Here is a 27015-nt window from a genome sequence, read left to right on the forward strand (position 1 = left end):
CACAAACGTGGCTTTGTTTCTACGATTTAAATTCTTTATGTACGTGGTCCTCAACAAAGGCAAAATCTCTGGCTGAGAAGCCGGCAGTTTGCTATGAACGCAAGCTTTCCCATTTATAAACCAGGCACAACATACGAACTAGAGAATCTGCAACCTATGATTGCAAAGTAAGATAAGAAGAGCGTTTAAGTGGCCAATTCTTGGGATTCTGTTCCAGCTGTGGCAGAGCTAACAACTTCTAGGTTCGAGCAAATCAAATACAGTAAAAAGGCACCAGAGTAAATCACTGTGCTGGAAGGTTGGAACGAAACCTTAAGGCCAACGATCATCCCAAATACATTTGTCCTGTGGGGTTTCTGCATTTGATTGTTTCTATTGCAAGAGATCGCGACAGTGAGACAAACTACACCTAATTTAATTTCGGTGAGTCACTGAAGGTTCACTGAAACCGCATGACATGGGGCTTGATTTTATGAGGATCAGAGCCAATTTTATTGCTCATGGATGTGACACGTCGAAATGGGAAAAGGATGAGGAACACGCCCCGGGCATCGAGAACTTAAGGCTCACAGAAGAGGATACAGAAATACGGGTCTAGTGTACACTGTGGTGGTCCCTTCCATGGCCTCCCTTTACTACCAGGCCACTGCACCTGCTTGTCCAAATGGGATAGGGAATGGGTGTGGCCTGAGAGCTGACCCCCAGAGGTGCTCCCGCTGGGCTGTGCTCAGGAGAGTCATTGCTGACTGCTCCCTAGAATGGCCTCAAATGAAGCCCTGGGTGGGGCCTCTGAGGCACAGACATATTCCTTGTCTTGGTCAATGCCCTGCTGCCGTTCATGTGTCTTCTCTTGATCATAAAGCATCACCTAATTTATATTAACAAGTACATTCCTTGGTCTTCGACAACTTGCTTCACTGTTATTTGGATCACAGCAAAAGAACTGACATTTCAAAGTCCTTCATACTAATACAAAGATTTGTAAGGCTTCACACACACACACACACACACACACACACACACACACACACACACGTAGGTCTTTAATGCTTTATTTTGTGTTTTTGGTGGTCTTGACAGGCCTCCCGGTTAAAAAGCTAGTGAGTTATTTTATATGGGCTTTATCAGCTCACGGTCTCCAGGATTCTGTCCAGAAGTCTGAGGCTCACTGCTACTCACGTATTAGGCACTATAATATTAATATATATAACAATTGACCAGAACTCCTTGAAACAATATTGAAGGCATTCCATCCATTCACTCAGTTCATTCATTCATTCAAATATTTAACACATGGCTGAGTAAACAAGAGGCAGTAGAGAGACTGAGGGAAAAGAGCTAAATATGAAAGAAAAAGGGAGGCACGGTGGGTACACCGAGAACATGGACTCAGACCAAACGTTCACGCACACATCGGAAACACGCACCCGGCGCATTCCCGGGTTTACCTGCACTTGCCAAAGCTCGAACTTGCAGAGCTTCGGTGGGGATCATGTGCCGAAACCGGAAGGGGTCCCAGTCCTCATAAATAGAAAGCCTGTGAGATCCTACCTGCAGGAAGAGAAGGAGCCAGGTGCATGATGGTCTGTGTCAAGCCTGGACTGAACCCTTCCCCCGCACTCCCACCCCAACAGACAACCAGTGAGGCTGAGATGCCCCGTGCTGGTCTGGACGGACCTTGGCACCACGTGCACCTTGATTCATCCAGCAGCAAGTGAGAGGCTGTGTGATAAACAGGTGGTGGGGAGGGGGAGAGGTGTGTGCAAATTAGTTCGCTAACCAAATCCAGGTGAGGACGTGGTAAGGAGGAGGAAAGGGAGTCCCCAAAAGGGAGACAGAGAAAGGAAACAAGTGACAAGAAAGTTCTGGCCATGACAGACCCAAATAGCTCTTCACTTTACAAGCTCTCAACATGAGCCTGCCAAAGAGAAGGCAGGGTAGGCAATTTCCTCCAATTCTTAGCAACACTTCCAATGTATTAAAAAAGAAAGAAAAGAAAGGAAGGAAGGAAGGAAGGAAGGAAGGAAGGAAGGAAGGAAGGAAGGAAGGAAGGAAGGAAGGAAGGAAGAAAGAAAGAAAGAAAGAAAGAACGAAAGAAAGAAAGAAAGAAAGAAAGAAAGAAAGAAAGAAAGAAAGAAAGAAAGAAAGAAGAAAAAGAGAGAGAGAGAGAGAGAGAGAGAGAGAAAGAAAGAAAGAAAGAAAGAAAGAAGAAAGAAAGAAAGAAAGAAAGAAAGAAAGAAAGAAAGAAAGAAAGAAAGAAAGAAAGAAAGAAAGGAAGAAAAGAAAGAAAGAAAGAAAAGAAATCATAAGAGGATCATGCCTGACAAAGGGGCAGAGTGTTAATTCTGCAGATAAAACTATGAAGCAGATAGAAAAGGAGTTACTTTCAAACCAGGGGTGAAGTAAGAAGTCTTACAAGTTTCTTCTTCTGCTTGGAACCGTCTTTATACACAAGGACCACAGCAGTTTTGAAGACTGGAAAAAAAAAGAACACTTATGTGTTACAGCACATAAGGTGCGGGGCTTTCCTTTGAGCTCCAATCAGGGACACTATGGTTCCCAAGAAGACAGCGAGAAAAAGTCTCAGTGCAGGACTCTGGAATGGTACACCTGTAGCGTACACATCTACCAGTATCAGAAACAGGTAGATAAGACCACTTGGGTCATTTGCTTCGGAATCCTACTTCCTAGAAGGGATCTACCAAAAAAAAGCACCCGAAAGCTCCCAGCCCTTCCAAGAAGAAACTATAACATAAGAAACGTAACTGGTTGTGCATAGGGGGTAGAGGGAAGAAAACACTATCCTTACCCCTGCCCAAAGCACCCCTCCCCCATCAAAAACTACCAACACCTTACAATATCCCAATACTTTTTTGTATGGCATATGTAGTCACGAATTTTTTCTGTACATTTCTACCACTTTTTTTTTTTTAATGTTTATTTTGAGAGACAGCACGAGCAAGGAGAAGGGCAGAGAGAGAGAGAATCCCAACCAGGCTCTAAGCTATCAGCACAGAGCCCAAACCCACGAGCCGCAAGATCATGACCTGAGCTGAAGCCAAGTGGAACGCTCAACAGACTGAGCCACCCAGGCGCCTCCCCACCTTTGGTATTTTTAATGAAATGGCAGTAGTAGCTACAGTGGCTCTGTGAAAATGTTATGAATGCTGCTAAGTTTCTTCGTGAAGGCTGAGTGATCTAAGTAGGAAGTTCAATAGTCTTTACGTCAACACTCTGATTTTAATATCACTAGGATGTTCCATTTGGGGATTATCTGTTCACATTGTGGGGGAAGGAAAAAAAGAAGTTTTTGGTTAAAGAAGCCCTAAGCAGCAAACTCTTGACCATAGAAAAACAAGGTAAGAAAATGGAAATGCTAGATTTCCTTTATATTAGGTTCCTACCCATGAATCTTCTGTGGGGGCTGGGAGAAGACACAACATAAAACAGAAACACGCACTGCTGGTCATTTTATACCCAGAACAGCACTGCATTCCATACAAGCATTCACACTGCAACAACAAGCCATATTTCCTGCATTACCCACAACCCCTGGTGTGCCCAAACATAGTTTTCTCTCTCCAAAAGCTTTTCACTATACAACCACGTGAGAGTTCTGATCACAGCAAATGCATCCATCTGAACTAGTTTATTGAGAAAAACAAATCACTAACAAGCATCTCTACTTCTGCTAGAATTGGTCCCACTGTGGCTGAGAAGCACCCCACACTGATTAAGGGACCCACGACAGGTCAGCTGAGAATCAGAGTCCTGAATCCCAGCACCACACACAGCAGCAGAGTCAGAGAGAGGACAAAAGGTCTCAGATTCGAGGTCTCAGAGAAAGAGAGTGGTTTCACTTTTGCACATCGGTTTTCCTTGGTGTATTGTTAACCTGTTATTTTGAAAAGATACCCAGAGGGGGCCTAGGCGGCTCAATCCGTTAATCGTCCAACTTCAGCTCAGGTCATGATCTCAAGGTTCATGAGTCCAATCTCCGTACCGAGCCCTGTGCTGACAGCTCAGAGCCTGGAGCCTGCTTCTGATTCTGTGTTCCCCTCTCACTCTGCCCCTCTCCCACTTGTGCTCTCTCTCTCTCTCTCAAAAGTAAACATTAAAAACAATTTTTTCTTTTAATTAAAAGAAGAAAGAAAAGATAAACAGAGCAGGGACAACTATGAGCTGCTTCTCTGCCTGTGTGTTTATACCCAGCGCAGGCTTGGCATGGCCATTCCCTCCCTGCCACATAGCTGGGTGCTCACACTGGCCATACGTAAGTGGTAGGTTTCATTTACTACTTGTGCCATGTCAATGGTCAAGGCAGGAAGACCGATTCAGATAACTGGAATGAACTTTAACAAATTGGGTCTTGGGAAAGCAATGTTCTTATTTCGGGAAATAAGCCCGGCCTCCCTCCCGGGGCCCACCCTCACCAACCCTGTCCCGACACATACCAAACGCTGCCAATTCTGGCTCCTTTTTCCACTTTCCTAGGGAGGCTGGTGGGTTTGGCCAGATCACGGTGGTGTGCAAAAGCAGGTCCCCCATGCTCAGATCTGCAACCTGAAAAGCATGGAAAAAAAAAAACCTTGCAGGTGATTGTGATAACACTCAGATTTTTAGGTTTTAAAACCTGGCAGGTTGATGTCAATCTTATTTCATGAAAAAAATAGTCTTTAAAAACATCTGGTCACTTTTATTTCTTTCTTTTTAAATAGAAAATAAATTTACTACTTTACTTTTTAATTTTTTTAATGTTTATTTATATTTGAGAGAGAGAGACTGTGCATAAGCAGGGGAGGGACAGAGGGAGAGAGAATCCGAAGCAGGCTCCAGGCTCCGAGCTGCCAGCACAGAGCCCGACTCGAGGCCCGAACTCATGAGCGGTGAGATCGTGACCTGAGCTGAAGTCAGACACTTAAAGTTAGACACTCAGTTGACCCACCCAGGCGCCCCTGGTCACTTTGTTTTCTTTATCCCATGTTTGTCTACAAGAATTTCAAGACTAGAGTGGCAAAAGGTAAAAATTGGGGCCCCAGAATTCACATACAGTAAATCTGTCAAAAGTGATCTACAAAACTGGCCAAGTTCTGAATTCAAATAGAGATAGTTCCCCAAGCAGAGACAAATGGCCATAGATCAGAGATCCGCACCAGAAAATGAGGCATTTCCACTGGTTTAAATCCCCTTGGAGCCAAGGTTTTCTGAAAGCAGTGGAACCAATTATTTTTTCTTCTTCCAGCTCCTTCTAAAGAAGGTCTCATTTTGGGGCGCCTGGGTGGCTCAATTGGTTGAGTGTCCGACTTTGGCTCAGGTCATGATCTCACAGTTCGTGAATTCGAGCTGTGCATCAGGATCTGTGTTGACGACTCAGAGCCTAGAGACTGCTTTGGATTCTGTGTGTGTCTCTCTCTCTGCCCCTCCCCTGCTCACACTCTGTCTTTGCCTCTCTCAAAAATAAATAAACGTAATAAAAATTTAATTAAAAAATGTTTCTTTCACTTTAGAGGAGGAAGAAAGAAGTCAACTGAGGAGTTTGAAGAGTGCTCTTTAAGTACATGCAGCGTGAGCTCAGGGATCCGCAGAAATCATGAGGTGTGGTCACACAGGTACAGGAGTTGAATACCAGCCTGTTCCAGATGCATCTTTGGATCGTAGAGCCATCCAAACACAATCCTGCAGCAATCCAGTGCTGACACCTCCCGACAGCCACGTCTGCCTTTGTCACCAGAATCCAGTGCCCATTTGCAAGTCCATCTGTATCTCAACCTCCCACACACTCAACAGCCTACCCACAGGTAGGAGGAGCATTTGGTCTCTTAACCTGCTCTCGGTGCAAAGACATCAATGGACAAGGCTTTACAAACAATCAGAGACCATGGTCCACCCACTGGTAAATACCATCCTCTGCCAGTAGGCTCTGTATCCACAGAGAGCAAGCTCAAGGCAGCATTTCAAATATTCAAAACCCTGATGTTGAGCTTCTCAAAGATGAATGAGTCTGGTTAATTTTGCTGCTTATAATCTGACAGGGTTTCTAGATAGATCGTAGATTATAGACTGGGCAGCCCTCTGCTGACCACAGTGCCATTCAGCATTCCTCTTCCTGAGCCACCAAGCCTGCCGCCGGTGCTAGAGTTGTGGCTCCAGTGGTACAAAATTCAGTGGTGTAGGCACGCCTGGGTGGCTCATTTGGTTACACAACCGACTTCGACTCAGGTCATGATCTCATGGTTCATGGGTTTGAGCCCCACGTCGGGCTCTGTGCTGACAGCTCAGAGCCTGGAGCCTGCTTTGGATTCTGTGTCTCCCTCTCTCTCTCTGCCCCTCCCCCACTCATGCTCTGTCTCTCAAAAAATGAATAAACATAAAAAAAATAAAAAACCAAATCAAACCAAACCAAAATCCAGTGGTGTGGTTGCTACTATAGTGACTGTGGGATTAATTGTAATAATTATTGACCTATATTGTTAGTAAGCAGTACAGTCAAGGATGAACAAAAAAATTAATCAATCATATTAGTTTGTATGTACATATGAAATAAATGGTCAACCACCTCCCAGGACTGAACTCCAACTAACACAAGCACCCACACAAAAGAGGAGTTTTTGTATACAGAAGTCAAATTCCCAGGTACCTTCTGGGCCACCGCCTTCGGGGATATGTATTTAAAAGTGATTGACGGTCACTGGGGTAGATCGCTGTCCAAACTCTACTTTCTCCCTCCAACATAATTCTGTACCTGTGCCCTCTGCCATGAGACTTTTTAGCACCTCCCACTACACCAGGCAAATCCCTGATGACTCTGGGCATGGCCATGTGCCTTGGGCCATGGACTCGGCCTAGTAAGTTTCCAGCAGCCCTCCTGAGGTTCCACCTTCCATGGAAAGGACACACCCAAGCTAGCCACTGTTTCTTCAGTCCAGATCCTGAAAGGAAGACAGTAGAGTGCACCAGGGCCTCACACTCTGGAGCTCACCTAGGAAGGCCAGAGTTCCGCTGGCCCACACACCCGAGGGTGGTGGTGTTCACGGAGATGTTATTTGTTACACAGTGAAAAGGGACTGATGCAGTCCCAGCCCACATGGTGATGCTCTGTTTTCAAGGTCCCACATGACACCTGGAATAAGAGTGTCAGGACTACCCATTCTGGCCAACGGGATCTCTCTTGGTCTTCCACTGGTCACCTTCTGACTTTTCTGCGCAAACCCCAAGAAGTCAGGGATGTTCTACTGTGCCAGGTCTTTTGGGCTCTTCTTCTAAGGAGACACACCCTCTTTGGCCTTTTCTTCATCCTACCTAAGCAAAAGGGATGCTCTATGTGGTCCAGTCCAACTCCCTAGGGTTTAACATGGGGAGGAGGTTGAAGGCCCAGCTTCATCATACAGTGTTTTCTCGACCGACTTTCTTTGTGAACATATCTGCCTTCGGGGACCACCTGAGGACAGTGGCTAATGACAAGCTTGTATGTGGTAATCATTCCTGGAATGTTACCATTTCAGTAGTGACCTACCTTTCCCAACAGATACTGATAGATGTTCCTATGCAGAACTGTTGACAAACTGGTCATAAATCCATTCTAGATTTTTATTGGACATTGCCATTAAAAAGGAACTATTCTCACCTCTGTGGGAATCAGGACATAACCTATGTGCTTCCAACTGGCTATCTCTCAAAATTTCCATAATTGTTCCAACGTACACTGCAAGGAGTGTGATAGAATTGTAACCGATCTGTGCACTCTTTCCCAGGAACCCACATTTCCCTCAGGTCTTGTGATTGTGAAATCAAGACCACTCTATCCTTTCCAGTTTGAAGACCATCCTCAAAAAGAGATTGCATGAAACTTGAGTCCTTGACTAATCAATGATCTTTGATTACTAAACCTCTGCTCCATGCTGGGCGCCTACTTCTTTCTTATTCTTCTTACAGTGTTATGGCAGTAATCTCTGGGCTTCGGATGTCCTAATACTGAGACAGGATTTTCCTTCTCTTTAATACTGGTACCCAGTCAAATGTCTCTCCTTTATCTTTTGCACATTTCTTTTTACAAAATCTCAGCCCACAGGAGACTATTTTGCACAGCACTTTGTCTCTTTGTTCCTCGCTGGAAAGATTTCTTACTTGATTGTCAGAATTTCATTTTAGAGGACGGGCAGTTTCACCAAAGCCATGTCCCCTCTTACAGTCCCTGACTTTTGAATCCTATTCATCTCCCCCACCCCCCCCCAAATGCTTTGCAATCCACTATCCACACCACCTTCTAGTCTTTAGCATAACAAGGTCTTTGCCCTCAAGGTCATTAAAATCCAGAAGCTAGCTTGACAAGTAAAGAACAATATAAAGAAAATGTACATTTCCCAAGTTCAATAAAATTCACTTCTGAGTTTTATTGAACAGGGGAGGAAGTGCTGTGATTAAAAATAAATGTTTGCAGTATTGGGATGACCGGCTACAAAAGCCCATGACTGCTGATCTTGGGGTCATTCATGATCTTGGGGAGACTCACATTGGATACAGAGATTACTTAAAAAAAAAAAAACTTTACAAAATGCTGGCAGTATTATTTGTAGTAGTCAATAAATGAGGCCAAGAGATCTGTCCAATGACAGGACTCAAGCAAGCCATCGTTCCCCCACGCAATGAAATATGACACAATAATTTAAACGATTGTTTTGAATAATTTAAAACAACATGAAAGTTTTTTGCTCAATAGTAAAAAAGGCATAAAGTTATTTTCAAAGTATAATTATTCAAGTATATACAGATATATATAATTTTTTAAATCAAAACACACACACATTGAGCGGTAAGTGCTTTGTTTTGAGATTGTAGAGATTTTTCCCCTTGTCTTTTCCTGTATTTTGCTCTTTCATAAGCATGCCATCTCTTTCTTCTTACAAAAGTTTTGTAAGAAAATGAGAACTCAGTCCAGAGTAGCTGTGCCCGCCTTTTCTATACTTGTGAATGATGAAATTATCTGCCAGGGAGACTGAGAACATTCTCATGTTCTGCTTGTCACACCAGTAGGAAAAAGAAATGATGTTTCCGTGGAAAACTACGGATCCTCTAACACCCTCCCGAGCCATCAGGCTCCAGCCCTCCATGTTGTCTCTGAGCTCCTCTGCAACACTCTGGAAGGTGCAGGCACGGGTTGTCCAGTGTGGCACTGACTTGACTTCCACCGTGGAGAAGCCAGTGTGTCGCCATTTGCAAACCATCACACTGTTTCTTCACGTACTCTACACACCTGTGCTATTCCAGTTCTTCCAACACACCATTACACCTTCCAACTTTTCCAACAAACTGAGACGATGTCCGCCTGGATCCCTTCTATCATCTGACTAAAATAAATGTCTTACTGTGTCTTTGCTTTTACATCATCTAGAGAAGGGGCCGTGATTTTACCTCTTTCTGCAAATTATCCTTTGGCAGTCTGAAAACGTGTTTTGTTTCCCCGAGGACATCAAAATGAGCCTGGAGAGTACCCTGTATACCTTGAAGACACGGCTATTTTCTCTCTGCTAGACTAAACAAGCAGGTTTCCCCACCCCCTTGTCTTCAAGCCTCCTCTTCATCCCAGTAGGAGTGATCTTCTTCCTGGTTCCCTTCCAGCGTTCCTCCTTTCTTTTTTTTTTTAAAGGTAGAAAGCAAAACCGAGGAGAATATTCCAGTTGAACGCACAGAGGCACTGATGAATATTATTACATATCCTGTCTCTCTGATACATCTGAGTATTATCAGAATTTTTATTCACGCAAGTTCTTCTCAGTGACTCGGGCATCACTGATAATTTGCTGTAAGTTTTTCTCAGGTGTATCTGTCCCTGTCACTCTTTATTCTAAGTAGCTTTTTAGGTAGACTTTAAAAAAACAGATTTAGAGTCATTTGAAATTTTCATTCACTGAGCAAATATTGACTGAGCCCCTAGAACATGCTGAGCATTATTCTAATCTCGAGAGATATAGCTTTGGCCTTTTATGGTGATGGAATCAGTCCAAGCCATGGTCATGGGGGTTCACGGTCACGTACAACAGAACAAAACCAGAGAAAGGTCCTGAGGGGGAAGGAAGGAGACTCAGAAACACGGTTCCAATATTAAGAACTAATTCCGCTGAGGAAGAAAATTCACCTATAGCCTTGGATAAAGGATAGAAGTTCCACCAACAAATACAACGCCTTCATAACTTTCTTATGTATAAAGAACCCCTTCAAAACCCAATCGGACCGACCCAGCTTTACTGCCGGGTGCTGTGAGGGGTCGGCGCCCTTACCTCTTTTTTCTCACCGGTCTGTTCAGCAATGAGCTGGTCAAACACAGCCCCGAATTCTTCATGAATTTTCTGCATTTCATTGATATGACTTGCAACCTTGTTCATAGTCTTGATGGCCACTGGAAGAAAGCACCCACGAAAGGCAAAGGCTAGTTAGAGACCCTCACGGGGACATGGGTGAGGGGGCAGGCCTCGGGGCCGGGGGCTCACCGTCCAGATGGTAGTGTTCCTCACTCTCAGCGTCCGTCAGAGCGAAGAGCTCCTTGAGCAGAAGCGGGTACTTGAGGATCCTCTGGATGGGCTTGATGAGGTAAGACTCGAGAGTGGCAGAGTGCTGCTGTTTTGGGTTCTGGGCATCTAGGAATGCCTTGAAAGCCGTATCCGTCTTGGCTGGAAGAGATGAAGCACAGGCTGTCGGGGCTGAACCTCCAAATGACCCCCTCCTCACCATTTCCCTGACTTTTTCCAAGGCAGATTTCCACAGAACTGAGTGGAAAGTGCGTTGCAGGAGGAAGGAAGGCAGGAACCTCCGAGAGACATCCGGAAGGGCCTGTCAGGCTTATTTATTTGGGGGCAATAATGGAGTTTGACTTTGAGTAAAAGGATAACAGGGTTTGTAAATCCTACACATGGGCTTTCAGGAGCTACTGTTTATCCTCCTTGAACCAAGAATGTCTTTTTAACATTTTTTTTGGAAGTTTATTTATTTTGAGAGGCAGAGAGAGTGAGGTAGGAAACCAGAGGGGACAGCAGGCTCCGCGCTGCTAGCACAGAGTCTGACACAGGACTCGAACTCATGAACTGTAAGATCATGACCTGAGCTGAAACCAAGAGTCAGATGCTTAACTGACTGAGCCACCCAGGCGCCCAAGAATGTCTTTTTGTTCTTATATTTTGACGGCTGGCACACTTACAGACCCTGGGAGCTGCCCCTCCCAGTGCAGGTCAATTCCTATAGGTAGCAAAGGACTCACCTGGGAGCACACTTTCGTATGCAAACCAACCAATGTGGAGTCCCCCACCCTCATCTCTTCCATTGGGCTCTCACTCTCTGGGCCGCTAGTCCTCTGCCCCAGTCCCCTCAGGACCAGGTACCAGGCAAGTGGGGACAGCCCCTCTCCCTCAGATCCCACTGAAATCCCCCAACCCTAAGTCTGCTCACCCTGCCTCGCTTGGTCCTTCTTGCAACAGCCACAGTAAAATTGCCCATGTTCCCCCCCCTGGCTCCTTCTACTTCCCAACTGGCCCTGGTGCTTTCCGGTGTGGCCCTGCGTGACAGGTCATGTCCCCCCTCTGGGGAACTGTGGGTAACAAACTATCTTTACAATGGCAATGGTCTTTCTGATCTGTTTGTTTCACCGTAGCTGGATATTCAGAAAGCTTAAATGTTGAAATACTCCTTACCCTGCTTTTCTTAGTCTTTTAAGCATTTCATTGCTGGTAGAATCTTTTTTTTTTTTTTTTTTGGGAAAAGACATGGGGGAAAAAAAGCAAACCTAAGAAGCAGTACTCTGTAGCTCTGGAAAGTGGGGCAGGGCTGGGTCTCCCACAGTGAATTCCTTTAAAGATCTGTTCTGTGTTAATTCGCTGCTACCAGCTATCAGCATCCAGAGGGCAGTGCCTCCTGCCCAGGACGGCACAGTCCTTCTCAGAGGGAAACATACATCTGACCTCATAGAACTCAGGCAGCACTTTCCTCACCAGCCTGGTTTTCATCTGTGTCCCAGCTGGGCTGAGAAGCAGCCCTGGGGAGTTGAGGGAACCCAGACGAGCAGAGAGGTACCCAAGAGTGGGTAGTCAGGAAGACAAGGCTAACTCATGCCATCCAGGTGCAGAGAAAGGGGGGAAGTGGGGGAAGGGAGTGAGGGCACAAGATGGGGGGGAAAGGTACAATACGTCAAGGTGACTTAGCAGTGGGCATACACCTTTTAAAAAGCTTCTGATAAAAATGTAGTTCCATCTCCAGGAATGAGCAGTGCAAGCTCAGACCCAGAGAAGCTGTAAAAGGGCATCATTGTAAACTGATTATTCTGTCTTTATTTAGAGAGAAACAGCCATCATGTGAAGGTGGCCTCATAAAGACCACAATCTTTTCATCTCTTTTAAGCCCCGTGAAGGGGAATCAGGCTGCAAGGTGTTTGGGGTCATCGTTTCTCCTCCTGTCAAAGAGCAAATCTGGGGAAAGAAAGGACACGGGGAAGGAATGGCCTGTGTGTCAGGGAAGTAAGGCTCAGCCCAAAGCCGACGCCCGGGGAGGCTGTGGTTCCGTGCGGCATCCCAAGTATCTACTGCCCACAGCTAGCAGGGGCGTGGGAATCCCCCCAAATCCAAAAGCCCAAAACTATGGCCATTGGCATTTAACCATCAACCATACTTCATGTCAGAACAAAACTAAGCTCGTGAGTTAGGGGAGGGTCGCTCCCATTCAACCTCGCCGTAAGCCTGTTAACAGTCAGACTTTTGAGGCGCCGCGATGGCTCACTCGGTTAAGCATCCGACTTCGGTTCAGGTCATGATCACACGGTTCATGGGTTCAAGCCCTGCATCAGGCTCTTGCCTCTCAGCACAGAACCCACTTTGGATCCTCTCTCTCCTTCTCTCTCTGCCCCTGCATCACTTGTGCTCCCTTCCTCTCAAAAAAAAACATTAAAACCAAAAACAAGAATCACAGACTCTTGTTCTCCAAGAGTTCTCTTCACCCTCTGGGCACATTCGGCCACTAGGAAAATGTAGGTCATGCCTGATGTTTCCAGGGATCATTTTGAAAGACACAATAATATTTTTCAGGTGCAAAAAACAATGTTGCTAAATCTACAGGGGCGGAATTTAATCTCACTGACTGATTAAAAATAACACAAATTGCTCTAAGGCCTGTAATGTGTATATAATTTTACAGGAGAACAAAGTTCTCTAAAATTGTTATATTAATGATCTCTTAACAACTGGCATTCGGTTTAAGTTTAAAAAGAAATACGTGTGCAGAACTATATGCCCAATACAGCACATGTGAAAACAGACAACAGCACATGTTGGACCAGACAACATGACAAGGAAATTCCTAGGCTCTCTCTAAAAAGAAAATCTTTTTAATGTTTATTTATTTTGGAGAGAGAGAGAGAGAGACAGGATGTGAGTCGGGGCGAGGGGCAGACACAGAATCCGAAGCCAGCTCCAGGCTCTGAGCTGTCAGCACAGAGCCCAACGCGGGGCTGGAACTCAAGAGCTCTGAGAGCATGACCGGCGCTCAAGTGGGATGCTCAACCGACCTAGGCGCCCCTGCCCCACCCACCCCAGGCCCCCAGGGTTCCTTGAAATGTCCTTCGAATTTCATGTTGGAATAGACTCTGGCATGAACTAGCTCTACCAGTAAGTATGTCATTATCTGGGGCGGCTCTTCTGTCATCCAGAGACCTGCACTGTACTAATATTTCCTAATAGGTTTTAAATTAAGTCAAGCTCATTCTGTCTGTCAGGAAAGGATAACGTGTATAAATTATTTACATATTCAGGGACTGGATCAGCAGCTGTACACGCCAGCCGCAGGGAAGTGTTAAGAATGAGCCGGCTACAGGTGCCTGGGTGGCTCAGTCAGTTAAGCGTCCAACTTTGGCTCAGGTCATGATCTCTAAATCTGAGAGTTCGAGCACCGCGTCAGGCTCTGTGCTGACAGCTTAGAGCCTGGAGCCTGCTTCAGATTCTGTGTCTCCCTCTCTCTCTGCCCCTCCCCCGCTCACAGTCTTTCTCTCTCTCTCTCAAAATAAAAAAAAAAAAAAAAAAAAAAAAGAATGAGCAGGCTGATTTCCAGAGATCCTTTGCAATCAGACTTTCTACCGGTTATCCCATTTCCCAAGCAATTTTTTTTTTTAATCGCCATCACCGACATCACGTCTGAACTAGAGAAGCAAAGCAGCTTTCTGGAGACTCTCAGAATGATCCAGCATTTCAAAGGAGCCTGCCAAGAGGAAAATTCTGCTCTGTGCTGTGCAAAATATAATTGCAACCTGAGTGATTCCCATGAAGAACTGAAAACAACTTCAGTAGTGCTTGTGGTGGCTATTATCACACACCTAGGAAGAGAAACACAGATGAGGGAAAGATGGCACTCCACCAGAAGGCATAGTAAGTGTGCGAGGATATAAGGAAATGGATGAAAATTAGGAGTAAAGCAGGGATTTCTCAAGATCCTTTGTTTTTGCATAACTCCAAATTGACCCCTCAGTTCTGGCCCCAAATAGAGGAGCAAACCTTTCATTATGAGAAAACTGATAAGACCATTAGTTCAAGATACTAGGCTGGCCCAGTCAGTAGAGCGTGTGACTCTTGATCTCGGGGATCGTGAGTTAGAGCCCCAAGCTGGGCACAGACTTTACTTAAAAAAAAAAAAAAAAAAAAGACAGGGGGCACCTAGGTGGCTCAGTTAGGCATCCGACCTTTGATTTCGGCTCAGGTCATGATCTCGTGGTTCACGAGTTCAAGCCTGCGTTAGGAGCCTGCTTCGGATTCTGTCTCCCTCTCTGCCCCTCCCCTGCTTGCTCCCTATCTCTCTCTCAAAATAAATAAAAATAAACTTAAAAAAAAAAAAGATAGTAATGCATTTCACTTCTTAGTACCTTTATTAGTGGAATATCTATCTGGTACATGACTCTTGGATTTCTGTCCAAAAGCCCCCCACCCCAGTCAGCAACACAAATGTGAATCTACAACAGACATGCGCACCGGCCGCCCAGTCCTCACCGGCCTACCTTTCACCAGAACCTTGGGGACCTTCGTGTGGCTGGCGCAGAAGGCACTGTAGAGCTTGAAGCGGTCAGCGTAATACAGAAAGGATCCCCCCAGAGAGAACAGCACTTTCTGGATTTAACGAGAAAAACCGCAGTTAGTTCAGGTTCGGCCTTATCTAGAAACAGCAGCGGGATGGAGAGGGAGCGCACATCTGCCTGACCCTCCCCACAAATGAGCACCATTCACACCCGTCACAGCCTTTCTTTGCTCACCGGTGGCCTGAAATCGCCTATTGGAAAGGTCAAGGGTTAACATGTTTGTGGAGTTGGCCTTCTTGCTAATTACGGTGGAGATGTCACTGCTTCTCCAGCCCTGGGTCTTTAAATGACCTATCTAGGATGTCTGAATGTTAACGGGAAAATATAGATGGCATTTTGGAAAAGGCAGAAATCTCCTGAAATCTCTCATTAGCTCCTGTTGGGAGGGAGAAGTGACAAACCAAATAGAGGCAGGAAATGCATGCATACATCCCAAAAATAGAAGACACATTTCCCTGCTCACTAACTCCACCCTCTCCAATACTACTCCCTCGTTTAGCAGGGAGCAGGTAAGAATGTAAGAAACATGCTCGACTATGGGAATTAGGTATCCTCTCCCAGCCCACACTCTCTGCCTCAAAAATGGGTGATGAACTTCCCCATTAGAATTTAATCTGCAGGGCGCCTGGGTGGCTCAGTCAGTCAAGCGTCCTACTTCAGCTCAGGTCATGATCTCATGGTTCATGAGCTCAAGCCCCATGTTAGGGCTTGTGCTAACTGCTAAGGGCTGGAGCCTCCTTCAGATTCTGTGTTTCCCTCTCTTTCTGCCCCTCCCTGGCTCACTCATTTTTTTTTCTCTCTCTCTCTCTCTATGTTAAAATAAACATTTAAAAACATTCTTAAGGAATAATTTAAATTGCCTCAGGAAGGATATTTTTTATCTTATACATTTTATGTACATAGACAGTTTATAAATATATATATCTACACATACATATATGTACATATATACACATAAATATAGTAAGTCTCAGAAAAATATCTTCTGTATCTTTCATATTGATCTAGTCTTTTTTTTTTTAATTTATTTAGAGAGAGAGAGAGAGAGAGAGAGAGCATGAGACAGGGGCAGAGAGAAAAGGAGACACAGAATCCGAAGCAGGCTCCAAGCCATCAGAACACTGATCTAGTCTTGTTCAGAGAGAGAAAGAGACTTAGATTCAGGCTGAGAATTACAAATGAGATTCTGGGGCGCCTGAGTGCCTCGATTTGTTAAGCGTCTGACTTTGGCTCAGGTCATGATCTCAGTGCACGAGATGGAGCCCTGCATCGGGCTCTGTGCTGACAGCTCACTGTCTGGAGCCTGCTTTGGATTTGTGTCTCCCTCTCTCTCTGCCCCTCCCCCTCTCATGCTTTCTCTCTCTCTCTCTCTCTCTCTCTCTCTCTCAAAAATAAATATTTTTTTTTTAAAATAAAAGTGAGGTTCCAAGAAGAAAAAGTTTTGGGTTTCAATGGGCAACTTATCTAATGAGCAATGCATAGAATTCTGATAGACGGTCTACTAACCACAAAAAGTTTAGTTTGAACTACCCAGAATAGGTCATTGGAGACCTACTTGTTTCCTACACCGTCTACTTTCCCTCCTTTCCTCTTCAAGCCCGACCCCTCCTTACCTCCCCACCCTGGCTGAGAGGGGCCCAGCAGCACAGCGTGGCTCTGCAGGCGCGGTTATCCCTGGAGGCGCCCTCAATAATTAGACAAGAAAAGGTGTGTGGAAGACAAAGCTCTAAACATAACCCCTCACGGCAACTGTATCCAATCATTTGTTCATTTAACTTATTATTTACTTAGCACTTATCATGCAGGCAACTACAGATAAAACATTAAGGCATTCCTTTATTCTTCTGGCCTCAAAAAAGTGATCTCAGGGCACAAAGTGTGCCCAAGTATGAGGGGCTTATCCACATAGACTACATTTCCCCAAAGTCGCCCTTCCGTAGGACATCACAGAGCCTCTCGCTGGCTGATGGACGTCGCAAATTTCCAAGGGCACGTTTTATCAAGACTTGTTTGACCGCAGCACTAATTCCTTTTTTTCTAATACTGCCTTAGAATGAGTGTTCTATGCAACGCAGTCTGAATATTTGAAGAAGCATTTCTGTTTCTGGCCAAATGTACAATCAGAATTTAGACAGAGCAGCAAGGGGTAAAAACCGACAGCGATAGGTGTGGGAACAAGGGCAGACAATCCAGAAGCCAGCTCAGAGGGGCTGGAGAGAAGCTCTAGGGTCATGAATATTCAATATGCATCAACTGTCCTGCCTTCCTGGCAGAATGGAGATCTTCAGGTTATGCAATAAACCAGTAAAGTGAAGGTCAGGGAAGAGTTCCACTTGAATGGAATTTAGAACCGTAACTGTTCAGGGACAGCTTATGAAAGGGATCCATGCAGCAATCCCTTCTAGAATAACACTGCTCACAATGTAACTATATTCATAGCACAGTATTTACCTACCTCTCCTCAAGTCATTCACCGGACCTACACGCAAAGAAGCAGGACCACAGCAAGAGATTGGTAAGTGAATTTAATGAATGTTGGATATTTTAGACAAAAACCAAGTGTTTTAGGGGTGCCTTGGGCGGCTCAGTCAGTTAAATATCCCCCTCTGGGCTCAGGTCACGATCTCACAATTCGTGGGTTCGAGCCCGGTGTCGGGGCTCTGTGCTTATAGCCCAGAGCCTGGAGCCTGCTTTGGATTCTGTGTCTCCCTCTCTTTCTGGCCCTCCCCCGCTCGCACTCTGTGTGTGTGTGTCTCTCTCTCAAAAATAAATAGACATTAAAAAAAAATTCTTAAACCAAGTGTTTTACAGAATGTCTGTATCCATTTGTTTTTTAGATCCTCATCAAACAACTTTCTTGATAAACAAATTACTGGCCCTTGTCATGAGTTCTAACTGGCCTAATTAATGTACTAATTTAGAAAATATATGTTACCATTACAAACACACACAAATGAACCAAACTGTATTTCGAATGGACAGCAGAACAACCCTGAGGATGAAGAGGGGAGAAAATTAACTCATCCAAGCAGCATCTGAATACATACACAAATGAATCGTGTGTGGTAATTGAGATTAAAGGGGTATCATGCCTGCAACTCAACTCTTCAAGGGTTCGAGGAAAAAAATTATATTCCACAGACACACAGATATGTACACATGTACATACTGGAGTCAGGAAGGGGGAGAAAGAAAGGAGCAAACGTGGTCAAATGTTCACATTTGGGAAATCTGGGTGAAGGAGGTCCAGGAATTCTTCCAGACTATTTTTGCAAACAGACTCAAGTCATATCCAAATAAAAACATATGCCTGTATATAAAACCACATTTGAAGGGACCTGGGTGGCTCAGTCGGTTGACTGTCTCTTGGTTTTGCCTCGGGCCACAGTCTTGCAGCTTCGTGGGTTTGAGCACTCTGTCAGCTCAGATCCTGCTTGGAATTCTCTCTCTCCTTTCTCTGCCCCTCTCTGACTCACACTGTGTCTGTCTCTCTCAGAATAAATAAACTTAACACTATATTCATATACTACGTGTAGGGACATATCTATGTATTCCGAATAGCTCCTTTTGCCAAGGGTCACTAACACAAAAAAAACATGAGGGAGAAAGGGCAGCCGAGTCCCTAAACCTGTATACTAATGTCACTCAGCCAGATTTCGGCAAGCTCTCTGGAAGAGGTCGAAGCGTATGGGGGCCCCACAGAGACAACTGCATCTGAGTCCATCACTAGGGCCAAATTCGCAAAGCGGAAGAGGTCAGAAGGATAGTCAATTCAGCAAATAGCTCTAGAAAATTCACATTCACATGCAAAAAAGATGACTTTGAGTCCTACATCGCACCATAACCAATTTAATTCAAAACAGAACAGAGACCAAAATGCACATGCCCAAATTACAAAGCTTCTGAGAGAAAACCGAAGAAAATCTTTATGACCCTGGTGTGGGCCAAAATTTCACAGACAGGACACCAAAAAAGTATGACCCAAGAAAGAAAATACTTGAAAAATGAGATGTCGTCAAAATTTAAAATTTCTGATCTTTGAGAGACCCTGCACGACGAAGAAAATATTTACAAATCCTGGTTCTGCTCATGAACTTCTCTTCAAAATACACAAAGAACAAGATCCCAAGACCCATGAGGAAGAAAATCGCCAACCAAAAAAAAAAAAAAAATCAATGGGTGAATGATTTGAATAGATCCTTCACAAAGGAGGCTATATTACAGGCAAGAGGAGCGCCTCGGTAGCTCAGTCGGTTAAGCATCCAACTTCGGCTCAGGTCATGATCTCATGGTTCATGGGTTTGAGCCCCGCGTCAGGCTTTGTGCTGACGGCCAGCTCAGAGCCTGGAGCCTGTTTCAGATTCTGTCTCCCTTTGTCTCTGACCCTCCCCTGTTCATGCTGTCTCTCTCTCTCTCAGAAATAAATAAAACATTAAAAAAAAAAAAAATACAGGCAAGAGGGAACATCAGAAGATGTGCACCGTCATGTCATAAAGGAAATTAAAATGAAAGCCACAGTCAGATGCCACTACACAAGCGTTAGGATGGCTACTATTATAAAAAGGGACCATGACCTCCTCGTGAGGGTGAGGGGGAACAGCTATGACAAGGTACACCAGCTATGACCGCTCCACTCCTGGGTATTTAGCAGGAAAGCAGATATCCACACTAACCCTTGTACACAAATGTTCACGGCAGCTTTACTTGTAATTGCCCCACACTTGGCAACAACCCAAATGTCCAAGAGAGTTGAGAAGATAACAAAGCATATGACACCTGTTAATGAGCGTGGTGGGCCACCACTGAGCAATGGCAAGGCTGGACTACTGGTAGACACACAGCAACAAGGATGGAGCGTGATTATACTAAGGACGGGATGCCACATAAGAAAAGAGTATATGCTGCATGATTCCACTTATATAAAATTGCAGAAGGCAAATTAATCGAACTAATCTATGGTATCACAAAGAGCTCGTGGTGGCCTGTGGCTGATGGGCACTTAGGGGCAGGAGACCAGAATCACAAAAGAGCAGGAAACAAACAAAAAGCAGGTGTATACATATGGTGAGATTCATCAAATTGCACAATGAATATATGCAGCATAGTCTACGTCAATTATACCTCAATTTTTAAATCTGTTTTTTAAAAGTGTATGAGGGTGACATGTAAGCCAACAGCACTGTGCATGAAGCAGAGAGCTCTGCCGATTGGAGGTGCAGCATAGGAAATGTCTGCACCAAAGGGAACCTGGCCAAGGAGGAGGACAGAAGCTGTAAGCATCCTCACTACGTAACTTGTCATAAATCCTCATGAAGGCTAGAAGGACGCTGTGTGCTGGAAGACTGTGTTCCTCCTGGATGATGACAAGCATTTCCATTAAGCAAAGTTTTCCAGAACAGGATAAATTAATTTGTTTACTGGGAAACCACGGGTGCTGGTCTATTTTGCCAATAACTAGTATTAAGGGTCCCCACATAGACAGAACAGAAGGTCAAAGTTGGTCTATCTTCCACAGTAGAAGCTGGTAGATATAACAGTTTAATATGGGTTGTTGGCACTCATGTCTGCTTAGCCAGACAAGGGTCTCCTCTCAGCCTTCCTTCTGGAATGGACGCCACTGGAGGTCCAGTGAAGACTCAACACCATGAGCATGAGAACTTGCCAGAAAGAGCATGTGTTTCCTGCTAGGTGCTATCAGGAGAGTCAACCTGACCTACAGAGTAATCCGCCCATGACATTGGGAGGCAGCTTGATGCCTTTGGAGGATGAGACTTACCTTAAATTGATCGACTTTCTCAAGCTTTTCCAAATCAGGTACCAGTCTGACTCCATCTTCCAGAGTTTTCAGAAATTCTACTTGAAACTCTACCATTTCGGTGAGATTTCCGAAGAGCACATCCAGCTGGAAAATGGAAAAAAAATGTAACCCACCCCATATTTCATTAGCGTTCAGAAACTTTATTTGCTTCTGATTTCGACATTTCTGTAGTGATACTTATCAATTAAGATAATGAGCCCACCATGAAGGGGGAGGCAGTCAATCATTTGACCTATTTATTACAATGAAGCAAATTCAAAATAGCTTTCAGTACTGCACATGCGCCTCACTCCTTCCTCTTCACCAAGTTCAACTGCAACGTGACCCTCACGAAGTTAAGACATTTTTCCACTGTACCTCATCCTGGGTGAGGAAAGTTTCTTTTTGAAGAGGTTTTAGGTATCTCTCCATGAGACAGTTTAAGTCCTGAGGGTTGAAAAGATACCTCATTAGCACATCTAAACATCTGTAAAGCAGCATCGAAAGGAGAAAAAACAGATTATGTCCCAAATGCTAACATTACAGTCTTTAGGTCTTTAAATTCCCTTCAAGCAGGAGTGAGTCCAAATATCCTGTAATATTTTCGACTGCAGGCCATGTGGCCTCTGTCACAACTCGGCAATTCTGCCGCTGTAACAGGAAAGTCGCTTCCTGTGACGGCAGCACTGACAACACATAAGTGAACGTGTGTGGCTGTGTTCCAATAAAACTTTGTTTGTCAAAACAGACAGAGGGCTGGATTTGGTCTGAGGGCCATAATTTGCTGACCCCAGAGTTGAAGACTAAAATAGATCATTAAAAACAGATCACAATGTTGTGACATCTAACTAAATTATATATAGTCATAGGAATATACAACTATTACCGTCACAGGAATGTATTACAATGTACATATTGCAATGTATGTACAATGCATGTATTATTATAGTTACACATATTACATAGACATTATGAATTATATAGAAATAAATTACATGGTTACGGGGAGATAACTAAATGTCCAAACCCAAGTGAGAATAAACAAAACAGGTACCCTTTCTGCCTAGACTCAAATTAGATGCTGAAAATAATACATTTACATTTTTCAAAAACTCAATTCAATTTTAGTATTAGCCCAAAGACAGATTTAGAAAGGTCAGAGGCTCACTTAATATTCTCCATCGTCTCCTTTCCCAATCGATCACTTACAAATATCAATCAATTGCTCTAAGAATTGACGTGCTTCCTTAAGAAGCAGGAGATCTGAACGTTCAGAAGAAAAGCCCGATTCCAAGAGGGACCAAGATGCATCTCAGTACCACCACCAGGTTTGCTGTTAGGCAAACACGGGTATAGACCAATGGAGCCCCCTCCCTCAAAGCGAGGGAAGGCAGGCCCTGCTGGAAAGCAGGGCGGGACAACGGGACGTACTTTCACGTAGGTGCGCTCCGTCTCCAGGAGCTCACAGATGACCTTGCGCAGCTTGTCGGCGTCCGTGAGCTGCCTCATGGTGGCCAGCTGAGGCCCGGTGGAGTCCTGAGGCGACGGGCTCGGGTCAGAGAGGTTCATCTCATGCAGACTGCGGCAAAATGCGGCCACCTGTTCCGTGCTCTGCGGAGCACAGTTTAAAAGGCAAGGCAGATGAAGTTACCCCTCGCTAGAGCGGCCTGTCTGACATCTGTTCCGCCTAAAGATGTCCTGCCTGGTTAATGAACTGCTGCACGTGAATTACATCTCTCCTTCCCCCCGACCACTCCACACACATGAGAGCTTGCTGAATGCTCAAACAACCAGAACAATAATTGCTAGCACATTCTGAGTGCCCACCACATGCCAGGCACTTGTCTGGGGGACTGAGCCCTCCCACAGGGTGAGTATGGGCTATTAGCATGTCTATGAAACAGTGGAGACAAAGGAGGCCCAGAGAGGTTAAGTAAGCTCCTCTGAGATTGCACAGCTCCAGAGGGGCAGAGCTGAGATTTGAACCAGGCAGTGTGGATCAAAGCCTGTGTTCATGACTACTCTGCAAGAAGCAGACAAATAAGGAGACAGAGATACAGAAAAATTAAGCGCATTTCACCCAAAATACGAGGCTGATTGATCACACCCCCAGGTAAGTAAACTATACTTCCTCTGCAGTGTGGGAAGATGATTTCATAAGCCAAGGTTCTTTCTGGCTCTGTTAAAAATTGGCCCTAAGGCAACCTTCTAGATAATGACAGATACTCATATATTTTAAGAAAAAAAAATCTGTCTCTATAGCTTCTCCAAACAGAAAGATACCTCCTCCATGGGAATAAAGGCTGTTGGGCCCTGAATAAGCTTCAGTGGGGGAGTCTAGCTCCACCTAGTCTCTGTCCAGGATGATTCAAGTAGAAGTTTAGGGTTCTAGGATTCTAAAATTCCAATTTTCCATGTTATGCAAGACAGTTCTCCAAAGCATGAGTGGCGGATGTGCCGCTGAAAATCCCTAGGACTACTGGTTGGCCACCTGGGCTGCCTATGGGACTCACCTGGGGACACGCCCAGCTCACCTTCCAGATCAATTCAATCAGGGTCTCCAGGATGGGATGAGCCAGTGTATATTTTAAAGCCCCTGACGGAATTACTCCAGATGCTACTTCATTTGTTTTGTTTTGTTTTGAATTTTTTTTAAATGTTTATTTTTGAGAGATAGCATGAGCAAGGGAGGGGCAGAGAGAGGGAGACACAGAATCCGAGACAGGCTCCAGGCTCTGAGCTGGCAGCACAGAGCCTGACGCGGGGCTCGAACCCACAAACCATGAGATCATGACCTGAGACGAAGTCAGACGCTCAACCGACTGAGCCACCCAGGCGCCCCTCCAGACGCTACTTCGTAGCACAAAATCTAGCTTATTAGTATTTGTCCTAATGTACCACTCTACAAACATTTACAGGATATCTCCTCGAAGGTAGGCTGTCCACTCCTCCTCTTCCTCTCCCCGGCTTCCATTGTCTAATTCATGGCTCGACACAGAGTATTCCCAATAAACACGTGTGCAAATAAAGAACGACTTCTGTCACCCACGTACCCGGGAAGAACAGGAGAAGAACATCTACCCCAAAACAACAATTGCTGCCCAGAGCTGAAAGGCAAGGCTAACATTTTGCGCAGGGCGGAGGAGCTACAACCAAGGGTATTCCATGGGGGCAATCCCTTAAAGGCAGAGGAAGGCAGCCAACTTAACGGGCCTTTTCCTCATTAGCATATCCCGAAGGGAAGGGAGCCTGGAATAAACACGGTGCAAGGAACTCGGAAAATCAGAACCTAACGAGGATGCATTAATGACAATGGCATGACAAGCCAAGAGCGGAGCCAAATCCACATAATTATTCTTTCAATTCTCTTACAATGCCCACAGCTTATTGCTAGTGCTAACCCTAGTCTTATGTGCCAGAAGGTATTAGTCACCTGTCAGGGGCACTCTTCAGTGTTCTCTATGGATTCAAACATTGTATATACCCACATCGAATCCTCCCATCAGTGACTGACAAAAAAGCCCCAAAAAACAAAACCTCACCAAAAAGGGCTCAACTGTATGACATGTGAATTATCTCAACAAGGCTGTTAAAAAGGAATTTAATCGTAGCTTGTTTCTGTAAAAACCAAGCAACCAGTTTTATTTAGTTATATTAGTGTTTTACTGCCTTGTCACCCTGAAACGTCCAGTTAAATATGGCTTGGCCTTAAAAATGATACAGGAACAAAAGACCCGTTTGTAACAAAAATGCTCACACATCTTTTAAAGGATCCAGGGAGGGACGCCGGGGTGGCTCAGTCGGTTAAGCGGCCAACTTTGGCTCAGGTCATGATCTCACCGTTCGTGGGTTTGAGCCCCGTGTAAGGCTCTGTGCTGACAGCTCAGAGCCTGGAGCCTGTCTCTCTCAAAAATAAATAAAACATTAAAAAAAAAAAAAAAAAAGGATCCAGGGATAGCTATAGGTCACTGTTATAATATAGACATGAGATGGGGGGGGGGGGAAGGGGAGAAAACCTCACAGAAACTAAAGTCCTGTGGGCAATGAGAAAGGCTGACAAGTAATTGCCCTGCCCCACAACTTCTACCACCTATCTTTTATGGTTTAGATTTAGTGTCCTCAAAGGAAACCAACACAACAAACGTAAAACTGGCACCTTCCCTTTCACAAAGCTTTTCTAAATGGCCCGGCGATAACCACAGCTGTCTGTCATTTCCCTGCAGATTAACATCAACGCTACTCCTCATGATCAATAAATCCATGCTCTCATTCCCACCAGAGACAGTACACCTCTCTGCACTTCTATCATTTCGACAGGTTGCCATGTGAAACCAACATCCTCCTCTGGTATACCACGGGTGACCCACACTTTCAGGAGGGGCCAAAGTTACAACCGGGACTCTGATACATATCAAAGGCAGAAGATTCCAGAAGACGCTTCCCTTTGTGCTCCCAATTCTCACCACACTGACCTGATGCCATTCTCCCCTACATCTGCATAGAATAATGCATGGTGTGAGAAGGAGTTTCTAGGTTTTCATTCTCTCCGTTTCACCATACTCTGAGGTTTCCATTTTTAAGAGTGTGAGGAGAGCTTTTGACTTGGCCTGTGTGAAGTTCACTACTTCTAAGGTCTGATACCCTTACTTTAAGCGGGTCCAAGGGTAGAGCAAAGGTTAGTGGGCTGTGGGCTAGGGCTATGGTGCTCTAAACCTAGCCATGTCCTGCCCAACCCCACTCCCAAACCCCCAGCCTACTCCTCTCTCTCCCCCTCTGAGCCAAGTTCTGGATTATATTAGGAAAAACCTTTAGCAGCCAAGGGACACCCCCAAATTCCCTTAAGTCCCCTTCTAAGAGTTCAAAGCCTTAGGCATCCCTTCCTTATTAGACACAATCGTCAGCTTAGGGCAGATTTAGCTGGGTGGTCTCTAACACAGAGGAGGGGTTAAAGCAGTTTCAACAAGGGCAACCCTGTTCTCTGACTCAGGCTATTAGGTCTCACGAGGAACATGAATGTAATCTCAACATGGACGCAGTCCATTTATTGTCAGTTGCATGCTATTTAAATAAGGAATAAAAAAACAGAATTCCAAGTTACAATGCATACTGGCAAAGCACGTTTTACAAGGCTCTTAATGAAACGTGTGCTTGGAAACACTTCACCTAAAATGATGTCATCAAGTTTGAGAATTTTGTTTTCCAAAAATATGACCCAAAAAGCATCTTTAGAAGGAAGTATGAAAGGCCAGTATTTTCCAGAAGCATGCAGAGATTCTGTATGCTGTGGCCCAACTTTTAAATCCCCCTGACCCTATGCTGTGGCCAGGACTTTTTTTTTTTTTTTTTTTTTAACACATCAAGGTCCATTAGGACCTTCCCCGGGCAGCTTGACCATGATGTTGGAGATATGAGGAGTGCCCCCCCCCACCCCCCCGCCCTGTCTCGGAGCGTTCCATGGTCTCCTAATCATTCTACACCAAGCTGCACAGCCAGAGATGCCGGAGAGGTGGCCGTCGTGGGAGGTTCTCAACACACTCCTGCAAGCCAACTGCCCTGGAACCAGGACTCGGAGACAGGGGCTGCTCAGGAGGAGGGGACAGTGAGGTTTCTGCAGTGGGAGAAGCACAGACCACTCCCAGCTCGAGGACCGCAATCAGTCACCCTGGAAACAGAAAAGCACTTTCAGGCATTTCAGAGCCGCCAGTTAGGTTCAAGGTAGGAAAGCCATTCCATGGCCAGGGCTCAGAATTATCCAACCACCGCGCAGAAGAGAGTACACAATTGCAGAAGGAAATGGGCCACTTGGCTGGGGCCAGCATGAAGCTCTGTGTTTATAATATCGCTTTCTTCCTGTGGAAGATGAAAAGAAAGTACAAAAAGAAGGGGGAGGCTTTTAAGTGCACACTATTGACTCAAGCTACCCAGCTGTTTAAGCTCTTCCTGTTATGCAACCACCAAGGGCAATTTCTATCTCTAGGAGTTCAGAGTTCTAAAACTATCCTTTACGTGTGACCGATTTAACACATCCCACAGATTTAAAAGGGGCCAGAGTGACCTAAAATCTTATAACCTTTACTTAAGCTCTTTTGGAGACAAACACCAAAGTAATGTTCTCTATAATTTC

General features: G+C 45.0%; 1 protein-coding gene across 7 annotated transcripts in view; it reads right to left on the bottom strand.

The window, feature by feature from the left end:
- Positions 1-27015, bottom strand: part of TIAM1 (TIAM Rac1 associated GEF 1) — a 394669-nt gene that overhangs the window by 9255 nt on the left and 358399 nt on the right. For all 7 annotated transcript variants that reach the window (XM_039229055.1, XM_039229039.1, XM_039229048.1 and 4 more), the window contains 9 exons: positions 22323-22502; positions 21270-21338; positions 20871-20996; positions 15017-15125; positions 10485-10664; positions 10275-10393; positions 4455-4563; positions 2417-2475; positions 1449-1551 (listed from right to left, as the gene is read on the bottom strand). In XM_039229055.1, the coding sequence (XP_039084986.1) occupies positions 1449-1551; positions 2417-2475; positions 4455-4563; positions 10275-10393; positions 10485-10664; positions 15017-15125; positions 20871-20996; positions 21270-21338; positions 22323-22502 (1054 nt within the window). The remainder of the gene's footprint in view (positions 1-1448; positions 1552-2416; positions 2476-4454; positions 4564-10274; positions 10394-10484; positions 10665-15016; positions 15126-20870; positions 20997-21269; positions 21339-22322; positions 22503-27015) is intronic.

This window comes from Hyaena hyaena, unplaced genomic scaffold (genome assembly GCF_003009895.1).
Source record: "Hyaena hyaena isolate Hyena2069 unplaced genomic scaffold, ASM300989v1 scaffold_2, whole genome shotgun sequence".
Classification (NCBI taxonomy): Eukaryota; Metazoa; Chordata; class Mammalia; order Carnivora; family Hyaenidae; genus Hyaena; species Hyaena hyaena.